The 18,910-nt window shown below is 37.1% G+C and overlaps 3 protein-coding genes across 3 annotated transcripts; 2 read left to right on the top strand and 1 right to left on the bottom strand.

Annotated features, from left to right (window-relative positions):
• The first annotated feature begins 9,480 nt into the window (after nucleotides 1-9,480).
• Nucleotides 9,481-11,476, top strand: TOM6 (translocase of the outer mitochondrial membrane 6). Its single transcript, XM_021957729.2, has 2 exons — nucleotides 9,481-9,793; nucleotides 11,189-11,476. The coding sequence occupies exon 1, from the start codon at nucleotides 9,609-9,611 to the stop codon at nucleotides 9,771-9,773; it is 165 nt and encodes a 54-aa protein (XP_021813421.1). The 5' UTR covers nucleotides 9,481-9,608; the 3' UTR covers nucleotides 9,774-9,793; nucleotides 11,189-11,476.
• Nucleotides 11,477-13,247: 1,771 nt separating this feature from the next.
• Nucleotides 13,248-14,744, top strand: LOC110756335 (CASP-like protein 5C1). Its single transcript, XM_021957751.2, has 3 exons — nucleotides 13,248-13,707; nucleotides 14,195-14,327; nucleotides 14,412-14,744. Exons 1-3 carry the CDS (start codon nucleotides 13,577-13,579, stop codon nucleotides 14,604-14,606), a joined length of 459 nt encoding a protein of 152 aa, XP_021813443.1. The 5' UTR covers nucleotides 13,248-13,576; the 3' UTR covers nucleotides 14,607-14,744.
• A 64-nt stretch (nucleotides 14,745-14,808) lies between these two features.
• Nucleotides 14,809-17,462, bottom strand: LOC110756334 (Tetratricopeptide repeat (TPR)-like superfamily protein). The gene has a single exon (XM_021957750.2). The coding sequence runs from the start codon at nucleotides 17,449-17,451 to the stop codon at nucleotides 15,976-15,978; it is 1,476 nt and encodes a 491-aa protein (XP_021813442.1). The 5' UTR covers nucleotides 17,452-17,462; the 3' UTR covers nucleotides 14,809-15,975.
• Between the last annotated feature and the right edge of the window lie 1,448 nt (nucleotides 17,463-18,910).

Raw genomic sequence — 18,910 nt, 5'->3', positions numbered from 1 at the left:
CGAATTGAACTATGAATAGGAAGAGTATGTATGGACATTCGACAACAGGGATTAGATACATGCTTGATTGTTTAAATTGTTCTTCTATGCTTAATGGGTTCCTAATGCTTAATTTTAGGTTAGACAACAAATGATCAAATTAGGGAATTAGGAACACAAGGTTATGACCACACACCATGGCTTAATCATACTTTAGCTAGAATCAATCCATTAATCTAATTGAACTTGGGAACTTATTTGCTTGAGTTACTTATTTCTTTCTTCCTTGTTTTATGTTCTTTGTTTTTGTTTCTATTTTGTGTAGGGAAACTAAATTGGATCATTCAATCACCAATCCTCGTGGGATCGACCTCGCACTTACATACGCTATACTACAGAACGGCTCGTGCACTTGCGAGTATCACAAGTTGAGGATGCAACTGAATCCATTTTGGTGCAGCTGTATCTACGCAACATAGACGAGTTGGGCTCGTAATGGCTGTTCGCAGCTTTGAGACAATGCCATCGGTGGCCGATGCCGATTATCCGAGGCCTTGGGTACTTGGGCGAGTTTATAAGATCCACGTGTCGTTGTACGAGTGGAGGGTCAGATATGGTACAAACACATTTAAAATCAATCACTTTTATATCACTAGTTTTGTTCCAACAACAACAACATCAAGTTTCGAATAATGATTCTACTAAAACGGATAGTTATCCACATAATGCTGAAGAGCTTCACATGTTTGTTTGGAGTTCCAGTTCTTCCCCTGTTTTGGAAGGCAGTGGGATCCATGTATTTCGAGCTCCAACATTTATATGTTGGTTTCTGATAACCGCCAAAATGGAGAAAACAAAGGCAACGTTCTGACTTATTTTTTCTTTGAAAAAGGCATTAATTCAAAATATAATTAATATTTCCATATTTCTATAATTTAATTTATTTTTTGTTGTTGATAATGAATGTAACGTCATGAGAGTGCAAAAACAGAATCTGCAACAAAAAAACAAGAAGTGTTTAATTGAAAGGAAAAGAAAGGAAAAAATAAAAAATAAAATGGTCATGCTGCAACTACTACTCTCTAACAAAATTACAAGCTTAAAAGTAAAAACAAAATTACAAGCTTAAAAGTAAAAACAAAAACAAAAGAGTTTAATCAATGAGGTAAACAAAAACAGAAAATGCAACAAACAAGCAAAAATTGGTGAGACCCATGCTTACCATGCAAGCAATTAATAGAAATTTTGATATTGAAGTTAACGCCGAAACCATATTGCAAAATATTGAAAAGCTTAGGGTATGTAATCTTTAAAATTAAAAGTGTAGGGGTAAACATGCCTAGGATACTACTTACCTCCTTACATGTAAGGAGATACTCCTCCTTCATATGAATCAAAGTTTGACACATGCAAAAATAAATCATCACAAATACAAAAAGAAGAACTTCTGCACACATGTCACACTGCTATTGGCAGGAATGTAGGAGTTCTTTTATAATATTAGGGTTGAGTTTATTTTTTTTTTCTTTTTATAAGCAATAGTCTAAGCTACAAGGGTGGGGGTTTCTTACACACACCAAAACCAAGATGTCATATGGGTTCGAACTTGAGACCTCGAGTATGTAGATCAAGACCCTTTTCCAATAGGCTAGACCCCGTTAGGGATGGCAATTTTCCCCACGGGTAAGGGTCTTTGTAAAACCAGGCCCTAGGCTCTAAAAGCCTACAGAGGGGGGGTGAAGTAGGCTATAGGTCAAAGACCTACCAAATTAAATTTTAAGCCCAGCTAAGAATAAAATGCGGAAGCTGGATTAATACAGACAACACCACGTATTAATCCAAACAGAAACTCTTGTGAATTTGGATCAATACAGTGCAATGTCGTATTAATCCATGTTAGTGTACTGATGTGATTTGAACAATATGCAGCAAGTACAACAATGGCAACATGAATATAAACATACACAAAGAGTTGTTGACCCAGAAACCCAACAAGGGGAAAAACTGGAGGCACCAAGCCAGGAGAGATCCAATATGCTCATTAAGAAATACAAGGAAAAGAAGGAAGACTTAGCTCAATCTATCACCTATAGGCAGCTTCAATCACCCTTACAGCAAGCACCAATTCCTTTATCTCTTAGCAGCACATCCTCTCAAGAGCACCAAGCTCAAGTTGCATATGTATGAAGTGAGTTATGGTTTCACATATTCATCTATCTCAATCACAAAGTATGATTGAGCTAGACAAATGAAACCTAAGTGTTGTGATGATTAAACTAGAAGTAATGAACTTGAAGCATATAGTTTAAATCAACATAACAACAATGAGACAATAAACTCAACCGAAATCAATGTGAATGTACTTGGAGGAAATTAATGTGTATGCAATCATACTCATACTCTCAAGTAATTAACAATGGCTGAGACAATAAAATAGTTTTTGAATGCTCAATAGCAAATATAAAATGTTTCAAAAACATAGAACCGGTTCTGCATCAAGATGCAGAAAATATGTTTTTACATGACTAGCATGAATGGTTCTTGAGGAACTTAGAAACGGTTTCTCAAAGGATAAGAGAAGAGATGCAATCCGTTTCAAACATAAGTCCTGCCCTCTCCAGCCGATAGGTATAGAATATATATAGAGAAGTCAATAAACACACTTGTTTGTTTAAAGCCATAGACAAAAGAACTTAACAAGTTAACGGCTCCAAAAAACCAAAACAATATAAGGAATTGTTTTATACCTTTTGGAGAACATGTGGGCAGACAGGGTATGGAGAGGAATAAAGAAAACATGGGAGTGTTTGAGCAAAGAGCCGTTGGATTTCTTCAAGAAATAAGCATGGGAAAGAAATGTAATAATCATCCCATGCTTTTGTTAGAAACACATGCACATGGACTCTTCAACACAATGATATAAAAAGCATGGGTGTGTTTCTTTAAAACCAAGAGGAGCCGCACAAGGTAATTGAACAAAGAGAAGAATCAATATAACAACATCCCATCACTTTAAAAAGGTGGAGACAAGAAAACATTTTGTAAGGAGCAAGAGTATGGGTTAATTAAATAAACAAAAGACATGCTCCCTACAAAATACTATAACATAATATATTAAGTCTCTACACACAAATTGACCAATCTCCACACACACACCCGTTGGGCTAAGGAGGAAACATTCAACAAGGAATGAATAAAGAAATCTGCCAACAGCTTGAAAACAGACGCAACATGGATTAATACTTTCATAGAAAGTATTAATACAACAGAAAACAGACAGCATGCAGGAAAGTACGTTGGATCAATCCAAGTGAATATGGATTAATCCAAGTGAACAATGCAAATGATTTTACCTTTGAACTGCAACCAGGAGACAAGGAAGCCCTTCAACCCACACTAATTCTAACCTAGAATCTAATTAATATTACAAGGGTTTGTTGGTTTAAGAGAAGAGCCAAAATACAATATTGGTTCAAATAAGAACCTTACAGTCTTCGTGGGGCTTCGACCCTAATGGGTCGGGTATGAAGGACCAAAAACGGGTATGGGGAAATTATCGGGTATGGTGATCGGGGAGGGGCGGGGATGATATTTTAATCCCCAACCCGAACCCGACCCATTAAGAATATATATATATATATATATATATAAAATATTTATTTATTAATTATATATAAATATATTATTAAAGAGATTTCCTATTATTATATTATATAGTATAGTACTGTGCGAATATAGTATAGTATTGATAGGAAATCAAATCAGTCGTCATAGGGCTCTCTATAATAACATGAAATCTTCTCTATATATTTATTATATATAAATATATTATTAAAGAGATTTCATTATATTGCCCTAGTGTTGTTGTATTAATTTTTTTATATAGTCTAGATTTTTAGTTAATAACAATTGAATTGATACATATGTTTGCGCTTATAGTGTTTTTTTTCTCGTTTAACGAAGTATTTTTTTATTGATTTTTCTTTAGTAATGGGGCGGGTAGGGGAACCCGTCCCCAATGAAGGCGGGGATGGGGAATCCCCGCTTTGAATATTGCGGGTATGAATGTGGGGATGGGGAAAAATGCTTAACGGGGACGGGGATGGTAATGGCATACCCATCCCCGATTCGACCCATTGCCATCCCTAGACCCCGTTAACATATTAGGGTTGAGTTAAGTTTCTTAACAAGCCCTAGTATTTAAGTTTCATATACAAGTTGTTTTTTTATAATGTGAATTCAGAAAGAACTCTTTTATTGTTTTTATAATGTGATATTAAACCAAGTACGGATTCCGCATTGGACTAGTAGTCGAACCAAATAATAATGTAAGCTAATCAAATCCAACACTGGTCTTACTCTCTAAGCTCTCTAATCATAAATTAACACTAATCAAGCCTGGATCAACCGTTGAAAATTTGCCATGTGTCTTATTTTTATATAAAAAAATTAAAACTCTTTATCCAGCTGGGTTTAAAAGTTTATTTTTACATTTTCAATTTATAAAAAAAAAATGGAAGGAAAAAAAAAAAACAAAAAGCAGCCCCAATCCTTCCTCGCCTACAAGTCCCCCCACACCCACGGCTGTCAAGGTTGTCGCTCATCTTCCTTTTTTTCTCGTCTTTCATATCTCTTTACCTTACAATTTCTCAACACAACCTTGAACATTAAAAGGAGGCTTGAGAATCATCATTTAGTAGACCTAACCTAATAATTGCTATGGTTGATCTTGTCTCTCTCTCTCCCAATGTAGGGTTAGATTGAGGATCTAAAAGGAGGTGGGTTTATGGTAATGTAATAAACTGAATCCTCTATGCCAATATAGGCTTCATACGAAGGCCACTAAGCCAATAAGTCTGTGAGGAATCTGACAGTGATAGATTTCCATGGAAGTAAGTTGTGGGGAACGGCTTTTGTCGTTCAGCCTGGTGATTGCTGCATAATTTTCCTTAAATTTTTATTTTATTTTTAAAGATAAAAATAAGTGGTAAATTCAGCAGTAAACAAATTATATACATGACAAATTTTGAGTGACCTAGTATAAGTTGTTGGAATTTGAATTCAGGAAAAACTCTTTTGTTTTTCTAAATCAAACCAAATACGGATTCCGCATAGCATAGGACTCGCATGAGGCAAACCAAATATATTATATAATGTAAGCTAATCAAATCCAATCATTAATTACATAAAGTAAGCTTACCCCATCTCTCTCTCTCTCTCTCTCTCTAGTCTCTCTAATCACTAATTTACAGTAATAAAAACAGATTATGGGTGCTGCTTATGCTTATGGAGACGACGACGACGACAAGCCTCGGTTCGAATGTGCGTTGGTATTCATCGCCATCCTCTTCCTTATCTTCGTCGGCATGGTAGCCACCATCATCTGCGGCACCGCCATGGAGTTTGCAATCAATCCTGTAAACCCAACGTTCCATCTCCAACATGCCACTCTGTCCCTCCTCAACGTGTCCGCCTCGGAATTCACCACCACGTGGGACGTTACGCTCGTCGCGTCCAACCCTAACCACAAGCTCAACATTTCCTACGACAGCCTGCAGGCCACTGTCTTCTACGGAACGGACCACAGCGAAAGAGGCAGAGTCTTGCTCGCGACAAAGCCGGTGCCGCATCCGCTAGAGTGTTTAACCACAAAGGCCAACACCACTCTCCGTTTCAAAATCGAAACGGTGTCCGCGTACGTCGGTGATGTCGTGTCCAGGGAAATCTCGGACGGGAGAGCTCGTGGAATGGTGAGGTTTGAGCTCAACATGTTGGGCTGGTATAAATATACCTCGTACATGACAAATGCCAGAATGTTTCAGGCCTCGTTCAAACGATTCAGGTTTGGATTTTTGCCAGGAAATTGGACCGGGTCCCTCGCACCCACGGGTCAGTCAAGTGAGCCTTATTCGATAATTCCCAAGTATTGTATTTTGTAGTGGAGCATTCGATGGGATAAGTATGGTTGAAGGAACATTGAAGTTGCTTCCAATCGGACCTCTTGTACCAGTAAGAATCCTATTTAGAATTGGATTCCATTTTCTTAAAACAACTTCTTTCATCTCCAACTTCTATTCTAATATTATTATTTTTGTGAAGATTTATGCTATATTTTGGATTTCTTCGAATGTAGATTCAGATTTTTTTAATTTAATCTTATTTTGATATTGAAATTGTGTTATCACTTTGTTTTTTTTTTTTTGGGTGTGAAATATGTGTTATCAATAAATTAGAAATTTTGGTTTTTACTTTTCATTTAAGAATTCTTTTTTTTTTGTTTTGTTTCTTCCAACCTGTCGTATTTATTCTTTGTGCCTCAAGTCTATTGACTAGAAAGCAAGTTTTCCTAATACGCTTGATGTATGAGATTAATTATGTATGTTTTGAATTCCTATTAGGGTTGAGTTAAGTTTCTTAACAAGCCTAGTATTTAACTTTCTTTTTTCTTGTCATACAAGTAAAGACCTCTAACCTATATGGCCTATTGGGACAAGAACCTCTTATCCGCATAGGACTCGCATTACGGCCACCAAATAATGGGAACCATCCTCTTTTGCGTCTTCCTAACAATTATGGTCTAGTTATATCTATGACTAGTGCCGGAAAAACTATTGTATGAGCTTCAAATTGCCCTTTTGCTCAACTGGTGGTGGTGTACAGATTACCTTATTTCCATTTTCAGTAAATGTCTTTGTCCTTTTACTTTCATTTATTTTTATATTGCTCCATTTACTTAAGTTTACAATGTAAATAAGGAAGTACCCCCATTTGGATTTAAATAAAAATACTAGGAAATTGAATTCCCACCAAATCAAAATATGAAAAATTGGCTTTAGTGAAAATTACGATTTAGGCTAAAAATGATGGCTCATTAAGTCAATATATACTTATACTAAAATCCCATAAAATCAATTTTTCTTATTTGATGTGTAAGGAATAAAAGCCGCCAAAAATTATCTTGAGAAAATGATTATTCCGAAATACCATGTTTCATACTTAGTCAATATTTTTACATAAAATAATTTTTCATGTATGATATGAATGCATAAAGGGACCTAAGGTCAATCTAAGTAAAAAGCCTTAGATATTGAAATACACAAAGAGTTTTTAGCCTTTTAAAATTGCACATTCACTAAAAAATTCCTAGGTTCGTCAGTGTCTGTGATGCGGCTAGGGATATCCGAATAAATCCTATAGACCCCGCGTTTCACCTCCAATCTGCCACCTTGTCCCTTCCCAACGTGTCTACCTTTGAATTCACTGCCACGTGGGACGTGATGGTGGTCGCGTTCAACCCCAACCACAAGCTCAACATCTCCTTCAACAGTCTGCAGGCCACGATCTTCTACGAAACAGACCCCAGCGGAAGACCCATAATCTTGCTGGCAATGAATTCGGTGCCGCCACGCTCACTTCTAACCACAAAGGCCCAGACCACTCATCATTTCAGAGTCGAAACGGTGTCGGCGTACGTAGCTGATGATGTGGCCAAACAAATCTCGGAAGGGAGAGCTCGCGGAGGGGTGTGGTTTGAGTTAGAGATGTTAGCTTTGTATAGGTATACCTTGTATGACGTTAGTCCCAAAATGGTTATGGCTTGCTACCTAGTCGAGTTTGGGTTTTTCCCCGGGTAATTGGACCGGGGTACTGACACGAACGGGTCAGCCAGTGGACAATGGTGCAACCATTACTCATACATAATATAGAGAAGTTCTAGACATTTTCTTATTAACAAGATGAGGGATTCAAGTCAATTGCTTTATAAAAACTTTCATATGCTAATCGGAGTCTGGTCCAATGGAAAAATGACAATGATTTGAGTAGTCTTATGTTCGAATTCTCATATATAACACCTTGATAGTGCATGGATGAGAAACTTCCCTCCCTTCTAGTATTGTATTAGAAAAAACAAAACAAAAAAAACTTCTATGTATGCCCTTACACGAAATCAACAAAGAAAAATATAAACAAAAAAAATGTCTCTCATCACTCTTCTTCCTGCTCTCATGTGGCTTTAGTGTAATTGTCTGTTATTTCTTTTGTATAGTATATTCGTTTATCACTAGGGATCACTTTATGAGGAAGGTATTAAAAATCGATTTGAATTTTTTTTTTTTAAAGAAAAGAATGAAATTTACATAAATATCACCTAAACTTTTAGCTATGTGTGCGATTACCCTATGAACTTTCAATTTTTACTATTAACCACTTGAACTTTGCAAAGTGTAGTAATTTACCTCCTATTATAACTACGTTAAAATTTACGTTAAATAAAGTCACATGTTGAACATGTGATATTTTTAGGGTAAATTGCCGAATACCCCCCTAAACTATTTTGATTGTCAAACTTAGCACTCTAAATTATTTTTTCTGCCAATTTAGCCCTTAGACTATTTTAAATGGTCAATTTATCCCCTACTGTTAGTTTTCATGCAATTTCATCCAATTTTCCATCTAAATGTCACATGTTAGGCATGTGATTCACTGTACTGTTTAATTAAAATTTATTTTTTTTTAATTTTAAAATAATTAAATTGTTAAAACTACAAAACTGAAAAAAGAAAAAGAAAAAAAAAGAAAGAAAAAAAAAATGAAGGCAATCAAGGTCTTCCCCAGCCTCTTCCTCCCAAGACTCTCTGTCTGCAATCCCACATCCACAAGGCCCCGTTTGGTTCATGAGAAAGGAGGCTTAGGGATGAGAAATCAATTGCTTTTTCATGTTTGGTAAGTCCAGATATGGGAAATGGTTGCCTGATACATGAGAAAGTAGAGGGAAAGTGAAGCCCTCCTCCTAACTTGGGTTTTGTTTTCTCTCCATGGGAAAGTTTGGAAAAATGAGCCAACATTCAATGCACATTTTCATGACCATTTTATCCCCATTAACAATTTAGAATTACAATATATCATTAAAAGCACTCTCTTTTTATTTGATTTAATATGGGTATAATTGAGAAATTATACAAACTTTGTTTTCCATCCCTACTCAAAACAAAAATGGGAAAGGAAATAAAGTGAAATCTCCCGGTTACTTTCCCGGCGTCACCAAACGTGGGAAATGAATCTTTTATTTCCCATCCCTTAGGAAATGACATGGGAAGTGATTTCCTCTCAAATCTATTCCGTGAACCAAACGGGGCCTAAGGGTTTTCGAGTGAATTCCAATGGTTGGTACATGTAAATAAACATACAATCAGAATCAAGATATGTTTTCATCTTCATCGCCACCTACGTATAGATTGCAAATTGCCACACTTTAAAGTTTAGGTGGTTAATAATGAAAAAAGTTTATGTGGTAATCTCGCACATGTCTAAAAGTTCAAGTGATATTTATGCAAATTTCCCTTTTAAAAAAAAGTTATTAAAAATCGATTTTTGTAAATTTTGTGTATTCGTTTTCTACAAGCTAAAACTTGGTTTCCTATCAAAGATATCACACACGTGCGAAGTTAAAGAACCCCTAGCCGCACGTGTGCTGCACGCTATATTCATCCTTTTGATTTGAAGCCGACAAACCCCAGGATACAAAATCGCAGAGCAAGAGCAACACAACTAGGGTTTTAGGTTTCTCAACGTCAGGCTCTGTTTCGCATAAATTTTGTAGGAAGAGAAAGAGCTTCAGAGAAATCAAAATGTTTCCGGGAATGTTCATGAAGAAGCCAGACAAGGCAGAGGCTCTGAAGCAGCTGCGAAGCCATGTGGCCATGTTTGGGGCTTGGGTCGTTGCGATCCGGGCCGCCCCCTACGTTCTTCACTTCCTCTGCGGTGAAAAGGATGAGCTCAAGCTTGAATTTTGATACCCTTCTCATTATATGAGGTAGTTTTGGATACCATCTTGCTCTTATTTTCTGGGTTTTGCTAATTGATTTTGTTGGTGGGTTTTTAATATATGCAACTTGTAGCTAATTTTTAGAAATTTATGAACTGAATTTTGGTGTGAGATTCAGAACTCATAACAAGGTTGTTTTAATTTAGAAGTAGTATCTTTTTTTGTGGGGAATTTGGGTCGACAGATTATATTGTTTTTTTTGGTGTGATCTGGTTTGTGTATAAGTGATTGTATTCATTGGTATTATGTTTGAAACCGAAGAGGAAGAAAATCAAGAATGATGAGTGATTGCTTTACGTAATTGATGTATTTGTAGTTGGCTTTGAGAACAAACAATATAATCTTCTCTTTTTTGTTTGTTTTAATTTTGACGCCACTGATCGCTACCATACCATGCTATAAGTGGCATGTGCTGATCTAGTTATAAAGAAACTCTATTAGGAGAGAGATTTATGGCATAGTGAAGTTAGTGATCAATGTCGTCAACAATGCCCCCTAGGCGAAGAGCGGGTTGTATAAACAAGAAAAATTACTTTGGATCAATATTGTTTAAAAATGGTGTTCTTCTGTAAGTAGCAAGTTGACACATGCATTGCATTGCATGACTGACAACATAGTAAAGTTGAGACTTGCTGAATGGTTTGCCCCTATGTGTGAACTGTATCTTAAACAAAGAAACTCATGAATCCTTTTTTATCCATATCGGTTTATGGCTTTCTATTACTCAGCTTTTGTGAGTTTTTTTATTTGTCTTTGCTTTGCTTTGTTTTTTTGGCTATACGTTAATATTTAAGCCAAATTTCGCAGCTTGCATTGACACTAAAAGATTATATACAGATTCCAATGGAAAGGATTGAAGTGTAACTATGTAGGTAACCCGAGGATTTTAGAATTTGAGTTTTGTTGGGAGGACAATATGTGATTATATAATGATTTGATGGTAATGAATTAGGCAGTTTTCATTGCTTTAGATTTTTTTGCGACATGAATATTTTGAATCACTTACATAGACAATAGCTGTATATCTTAGATTCTAGCATCTCTTGATCCACTTTGACTTCTGTCTCTCTACTTTTTCTCGATGTTGGAAGTTGCATTTTATGGCTGAAGATTGAATGCCATTCTGGTGATGCCTGTCTCTAGACTAGTTCTCCATAAATGTATAAATGTAAGGTTATGTTTGAGTTAAGAGTGGTGGTTGTGTGAGTCTCTACTTAAAAGCAATATCTCACTAGCTTTCTGTTTATTCATGGTTTAACGATGATACCATTTGAATCTTGTGGTTTCCTGGATGACAAAGTAACTGATATGATTTGGATCTTCAACCTTCTAATAATAATCAATATCTGCAATTGATCCCTCATCTTTTCTTTGATTGTGCAGCAAGGCTCTGGGAGCAGAGGAGTTCACTTCAGATGAGGAAGAGTTATTTAGAGCTTCTATTTAGTTTATTTTTGACATTCTTGGAAAAATGTATGACCTTGCATTAGGGTGTTATGATGCTATAGCTTTTCATAATTATTGGATAAGAGATAACTTCTGTTCATTTTAATGATTTCATTATGGTTTGGTAGGCAATAGCGTCTCATTAAATGCACTTTTGTCTTAGTATTGGTACCATAAGACACTCGATTTTAATGCAAGGGTGACATACCCTACCATTATAATTTATGTGTATGCATCACACTTGAAGTTCAAATCTGCTCATCATCTGTGTGTGTGTTTGTGTGTGTGTTTTTTTTTTCCGGGGGGATTTATGAATTATTATCCAGAAAAAGGGGCTGAAAAGGCCCATTGATAGGAACAGCAAAGCAGAAAGAAGGGTTAAGCCCAAAATCTGGTATTATTAATATTTTTTTGGGTATATGAATGATTTTTATGAAGGCAGAGGCCAAACAAGCCAGAAGGCCAGCTAACAAAAAGTACTATAAATCATCAAAAGCAAGAACCAATTCTAGTGACCATGCACAATTATGGAGCTGACATGAGCAATTCTTGGCAGGCCAGATGTTTGAATGATTCTAGGATGCCATTTCAGTGTAATGGAAGTTGGGTTCCAGTTGCAATACCAAAGAGATGTGGTTCCTCCATCCCTACCCTAGTTCATAGCTTAATAGGTGCTTCTTCGGAAAGAGAAAAAAAGACTAAATGTCAAAGCTTTTATTTTCTTATTCTGATTTTAGGCAACTAACCATGTCGATTTCCATCACTATCTAACCACATAAAATATTCACGTTACAAGTTAACTACAAATTGTGCCAAATATGATGCAACATTAGCATCAAAATCAGAGAATAAATAACTTTGCATCTTTGAACATCATTCCCACAAGCCACAATGCAAGAAATTCACCTCCCAAACCATGGTGGGAAATTGCCAAAGTTTCACCACTTGAAATCCCCACTAACTTCGGGCCAACTGTGGTTATGGCACGTGGTAAATCCATAACCCCTCCTAAAGCAATGGTTCACCTTGCTCTTCTGGTCATTTAATGTATTATTTTGCATATTGACCAACATTTTCGATTGTGTCATGTCTAATCTGTAGAGAGCTTTGCCCTAGAGAAATCCGACCCAAAAGCCCCACCGTCACGTTGCCCCCACTTCTTTTGCCAAAAAGATCAACAAAAAAACGAAACATATTAATGAAGCAGCATATTGAGTGGGACTTTAGTGAAAAATACATTATATGGTGAATGTGAATCCCACGTAGTAGGTAAACGTTGTTTCTTTCCACATCCATCCTCCTATATTCCTTTTCTTTTTCCTACACCTTCTTTAGTCTTTAATTTTTGCGTATTTCATAAAAAAATTATGCTAACATCAATCGTGTACGTGATTGTGATTATAAGTCTTTAATTTATTGAAAAACTCACTAATGACTCACAATCATCTATACACGTGTCTACGGTTGATTCTAACACTGCTATTTGAGGCAGCCGGTTTTCTTGACAAAAGTTTTAGAAGACTTTTGATATATCATGAACAGCATTTAGGAAACAAAGAATTTTGATGGCTTTTTCAACACCACATTCAAGCATCACTAAACTGTTTCAAAACCTCATAGTGTATATCTTGAGTATGAATATCTATTTAATGGGAAAACAATTCAATTAATTGTAATTAATTTATACTCTTCATACGTAATAGTAAATTCGTCCGGCTTACAAATGCATTTTTTTTATAAAAATCTTTCCTATTAAGATGGACGATAATATACTAAATTCCCACACATTACACGGATGCTAGAATTCGAACCAAAACCTTTTATACAAACGCATATTAGAATCAGCTTCTCCTCTCCACCTCGTGAACCTCCAGAGTAAAAAGCAGCTTACAGCTGACTCTTCAATTGTAGCCCCTACTGTCTCTCCAACCGACTAAGCAATGCCAGCAGAGAAAAAGTGAGGCCAAGTGTCAAAGTCCAACATAATTAAAGCAACATCATAATTATTCAATAACCATTCAATAACAAGCTTTTTACAAGTCCAAACTCTCCACCTGAAAATTTGCCCATATACTATACACTACTGTGTGCCCCCAATGGAGGTCAAGGCCAACATTTTCTAAAGCTTTGGGTTTTTTTTTCTCCTTTTTCGAGAATTTAGATATTCACATAGAGAAAAGAGAAGGGGGCCTAGAGAAATTGTTGGGTTTGATCTGTCACGGATCATATAGTTGAGAATTGTTCTTGATAACAAGTTTGTGGTTAGAATGGTTGAGAATTGAAGGGCTAAGATGAACCTTCACAAGGTAGACATGCGACAAGGCCATGGATGAGGTACCTGGCTCTGTAGGGACCAGTGCCAGCTTCTCTTTGAGATTGGGTCAGGCCATCTTTTCCTCTGCTTCCCTTCTCTTCATGTCTCTTGGGGTTGAGTTCTACAGCTACACTGCTTTCTGGTAAGCTTTTAATTGTTTCATGTTTACTTGTTTTAGGGTCTCTCCTCTTTGGACTTTTAGATTCAGAATTTGGTTGGAACTGGTGGAACCAAAAATAGTTGCATTATTTGATTGATTGATTTTGTTTCATGAATGATAAATGTAAGATGGAAGTTACCTTCTCACTCAATTTTAAGATCCCTTATTTTTCCTGATCCTGATTCTGAATTTGATCAATCTTTGGTTACACTTTAGCCAACTCTGTAGGGAAATGCATTCATTGGAATTTGGAATCACTGATATGATATCAAGCAGCTCTGTGTCCATATACAAATAATTTTGTTTGGTGAATATTAAATTTGTCTGATGGGCAAATGTTTTACAATCCAGAAAAATAGAAACCCAGTAAATCAATGAATAAAGTTGCCCTCTTATAATCCTGTGTTTTCTCTCAATCTTGAATAATTCAGTGCACAACATTTAATCTTCGTCCATTTTTATATTGCAGCTACCTGGTAACAATCATGGGTCTGGTTATACCATGGAGTTTCACATTGGCTATGGTGGATGGCTACTCTGTTCTTGTTAAATGTCCTCTTCGACAGCCCGGAATTCTGCTGATCATTGTTGTTGGAGATTGGGTAAGCAATAAGCACAATTCTGATAGAGGTACACTCACTCATGCCAACAACTATGTGTGATAGATTCAACATTTTTCTCAACAGGTATTATCAATTCTCACTCTAGCTGCAGCATGCTCAACAGCGAGCGTCGTGGACGTCCTGCTCCATGCGAACGGTCCGTATGGCCCTCCAAAGTTTTGCAGCAGGTATAAAATATCTGCTGCTATGGCTTTCATGTCATGGTTTCTGTCTTTGGCTTCATCTCTGTTCAATCTTTGGTTACTTCCGTCCTTGTGATTCTCATATGAATATAAGCTCGTCTTCGACTTCTGCAGAAATTTGTGATACATATGAAGGTATTCAATATAATTCAAAATCATAGGCTTGTACATCAGCAATTGTAAATCATGAATGAAGTTTTATTCCTTGGTGTAAGTTCCGCCCTTCGATGATCAATCATTTTCACTGCAAGAGTAAAGCCTTGAACATTTCTGACAACTTGGAAACATAAAATAACTAATGGATTTATGATATTTCCAAGCTTACAAGTGTTAAGATCAACATACACCCTGATAATGAGAGGTGGTCATTGTATAAAGCTTCTTAAAAGCTGAATACATGCCATACAGATTGATAGTTTACAATTCAATAGTGCTTTACTTCATCGCGTGTGCCCAGTACATGTTATATGCTTCTGTTCTGGCACGAAAAAAAGGTTTATATTGCTTCAAATCATAGATTACAAGTATACAAAGGAGCTCAAGTTTAGTTGATATTGCTAACTGAACCAAACTCCACACACCCACAATTGAACCGATCTGCATCTGCGTATGAGCAACAGAGGTAGCGCTATAGGGATCCAATCCAACTGACCTGCCTTTGCTTTTCCGCTACCTTTAAGTTTTGCTGTATCTATGGCAATCCTTCATGTCTTTGGGTGTTGAGTTCATGTCTTAGGATCTTCTCTTCATGTCTTTGGGTGTTAAGTTCTACAGCTACACTGCGGTATCTATGGCAATCCTTAGGATCTTGCTCAACTAGATATAACTTTAGCAACTCTTTCTCTTATAAGATCGTTTGGAGGATTCATTAGGATCTTGGTTTCACTGTCAAAACTTCCCATTATCATTCTAGCAAACTACAAGACATCTGGGAGAAAGCACATTTTTTGGAATAAATGTGGCCATCCTTAGGTTCTTGACAAGAGGCAGGGTGCCTCCCACACATAGCATAAAGTATTAAAGTTGTGACCCGTGCTCTTGAAGGGAGAGAATCTGTGGAAACTCTTCAAGGCGAGATTCATTGCCTCTCGGCAATCTTGTCCTTCATTGAAATCTTCTGCTGTTGGTCCATCGTCCGAACACAGATTCACTGCAACCTCCCCTTGTTTGTCTCACTCCACATCCATCTTGCTGGGTACAACTTCGGCAGTGTACTTTCTATATGTTTTGAACTGTGCCTGTATAAAAAGTGATTTGCTTGCACTTGGACATTGGACAAACCACCTAACTTAACTACATATGAAACATAAATCTAAGATGCCACTCTCAGGTCGTCTGCCCAAGTTCCAAAGAACAAACTTCAAGTTTCAATGAAGTTCTGAACCACGATGTTAAAAGGTGCAGCAACTCAGATATCAGAAGGGACAATGGCAAACAAAAATAATCTAATTTCCATTCCGAGCATCCAACATTTCATTCCTTAACATTTCTGCTACTTCCTTGTTTCCTTGTTTCATATAGCCACTGATAAATGCACTATAGATCTCAGAATTGGGTTTAAACCCTTTTCCCACCATCTCAGCCTGAAGCTTAAGTGCTTCATCCAACTTCCCCTCCTCACACAACCCTCTTATCAGAAACTCATAACTCTTCTCTGTTGGACAAAAACCAAAATGTACCACTGCACCTCTCATAACCTCGAAAGCTTCTAAAACCAGACTTTCATCGCACAGCCCTTGAATCAACGCATCCATTGTTGAACCCTCAGGCCTAAAATCTTTCCTAAGCATATCCTTATACAAGAGCATTGCTGCATCAAGGTTTCCCATTTTACAGTACCCAGTAATAAGATGCTCGTAAGTGGCATCGGTACTCTCTATTCCATTCAACCCCATTTCTTTGGAAAACTCTTCAGCCATTTCAATCTCTCCAACTCTGCAAAACCCACCAATCATAGTGTTGTAAGCAACAACATCAGGTTCCAGGCCCTTAGCTCTCATTTCTTCCCACACCTCCTCTGCTTCATTCATTTTCTCTTGCTCACAATAAGCTGCCATCAAAATACTACAACTATAACCATTAGGACAGCAATTCAAATCCGCCATTTGGTCCCAAATCTGCTTCACCTTCTCCACCAGACCATCCTGATAAAAACCCAACATCAATGCATTGAAAGTTTCCACATTGGGGCTAATCCTAGCAACCCTTTTCACGTTATGCTCTAAAACTTCACAATCCAATCCAAAAATCTCCCTATAAATCTCATAACCAGCATACGCACCTCGACGCTGCGAAAGAAGCCGAATCAAAGCATTGCAGGTGCTCAATCCCGGGCTAATCCCGCGAGATAACAACATTCTCACTATCTGTATTGCCGGGTCGATTTTCTTTGACTCCAAACAAGCTTTGATCAGCAAATCAAACACAAAGGGTGCCGAGTCACATTGCCTGTAGGTCTTCACGAGACTCTCAAACACTTTCAAAGGCTCAGATTCATGGCTACCAATACTCTCAGACTCAGAGACCCGAATGGCGGTTCGAATAAGGTCGTAAGCTTGGGACCTCAAGCGGCCCCGAGCGAGGATGTGGATGATGGTGGAGTGGGATTGGAGGTTGTGGTTGCAGAGGGACTTGTGCTGGGTCCAGAGGAAGAAGCGGAGGGCAAGACGGGGATTGTTTTTTATGTGGAGGGCAATCTGGGAAAAGTCATTTGAGTCGAAGCCGTTGGGGTAGAGGGAGCGGAGGTAGCTCCAGCGAGTCTTGGAGCGGAGGTTGGTTAGGATGGAGACGACGTCTGAGATTAGGGGGTTGGTCTGAGATGGAGTTTGATCGGACGGTCGGGAGGAGGAGAAGTGGAAGACGGAGAGGGGCCTGGGTTTTGTTGCTGGGAAAAGATTGCGTTTGAGGATTTGAAAAGCCATAACAACCAGAGAGGACAGAGAGTGGAGAAGAAGAAGTAGAAGAAATATGTGGGCAGTGTCAAAGGCCCATCATAGATATTGCACAAGGAGGCCCATTGAACAATTGCATGGGCTTCCAGGTGGGTTTTGTTGAAGAAGAGAAATTTCAGATTGGAAAACATATGTAAAAAAAATGAACAAATTTTGTGTCCATCATTTACATGTTTACTTAATAGGAATGGAGGAAGTCATAAATCGGGTAACATAGGAATAGGAGAATTAAGGAATTGAATCAACTACTCTTCCTAGTTGATTTTATTCATGGTCTTGAGGGAATTGAATTACGAATTTTAACACAGAGATCAAATGATGCTTTGATTTCTTATGTGTTAGTAAATGCACGAGAAGTCAAAAATCAAAATAATTCAAATATCCATGTGTCAGTAAAGACACCAGAAGCAAGAATTAAAATAATTTCAATACCCATTTCTGATAAGTAAGCATGTTGAAGATGGATATATCAAGACATGGACGTTAAAGGTGAGAAGAACACAAGAAAGAATCAAATTCATATTCATTGTTCCCTTGCAAGTACAACACTTGAAGCCACTGGATATATATTACGACATAGACTACTGCAGCCGCACTTATATATATGGAATATTCCAGATGTTTCAATCCTACCAAAATAAATAAAAACAAAAGTGCAATAAGAAAAGAAGAAGAAAAAGCTAACTATACTATACCATCAAATTATTGGTTAACCAGAGTTATTTGATTCCAATTCTTGATCATGTCAGTCAATTTTCAGCACCATGACTGGATGAGTGCAGTCAACCCACCCACACCAACCAATCACACTTTGGCACCATGAAATTCATGGGCTCTTTGGTCATTGAACTCATTTGGTGCATGCAATTGTCAATATATAATTGATGATGTCTTGCAAAATATACCCTAATAAAAATTCCTTTTTAATTTTATTTGATGGATTGATTGAGAATCAGTTCTTTATGGAGAATGATGGGGTCACCTTGCTTGCCCTAGGTACAGGTTGGTAGTTGAAGATACAAATGGATAACATGCATGCCAAGCAATTCTCAAATACAAGCAATTGAGACTTGTGAGGTTAAAAGTAAAGATATCTAAAAGAGGGAATTGGTTCCCCCACGTCATGCAATCTTTCTTGGAAGAAAAATATACCAAGTACTCTTAATTATAATAATTTTTTTTAATGCAGAGTCACTAATTATTTAATTCCTTATTATCTTTCTTGATGTGTGGGATCGATCTAGACTTCTATAAGTTATATCCGTTGGTAAGGATTTGATGATTTTGTTGATACGAAAGAACTTTCTGGAATAAAGGTTTATTAGGGTACGTTTTGAATATATAATGGTTGTGCTTTGAATATAATTTTAGCTAAATTGAAAGAAGAAAAAAAAATTTATAAAAAGTTTTGGCTTAGGATATCATCATC

The sequence above is a fragment of the Prunus avium genome, chromosome 8 (genome assembly GCF_965620075.1).
Source record: "Prunus avium chromosome 8, drPruAviu1.hap1.1, whole genome shotgun sequence".
Lineage (NCBI taxonomy): Eukaryota > Viridiplantae > Streptophyta > Magnoliopsida > Rosales > Rosaceae > Prunus > Prunus avium.
Note: the sequence above shows the minus strand (reverse complement) of the source record. Positions and strands in the feature narration are given on the sequence as shown.

Coding starts and splice junctions, on each gene's coding strand:
- TOM6 (XM_021957729.2), top strand. CDS start 9,609: ATGTTTCCGGGAATGTTCATGAAGAAGCCAGACAAGGCAGAGGCTCTG.
- LOC110756335 (XM_021957751.2), top strand. CDS start 13,577: ATGGATGAGGTACCTGGCTCTGTAGGGACCAGTGCCAGCTTCTCTTTG. Junction 13,708..14,194: donor TACAGCTACACTGCTTTCTG/GTAAGCTTTTAA, acceptor TTTATATTGCAG/CTACCTGGTAACAATCATGG. Junction 14,328..14,411: donor TCATTGTTGTTGGAGATTGG/GTAAGCAATAAG, acceptor TTTTCTCAACAG/GTATTATCAATTCTCACTCT.
- LOC110756334 (XM_021957750.2), bottom strand. CDS start 17,451: ATGGCTTTTCAAATCCTCAAACGCAATCTTTTCCCAGCAACAAAACCC.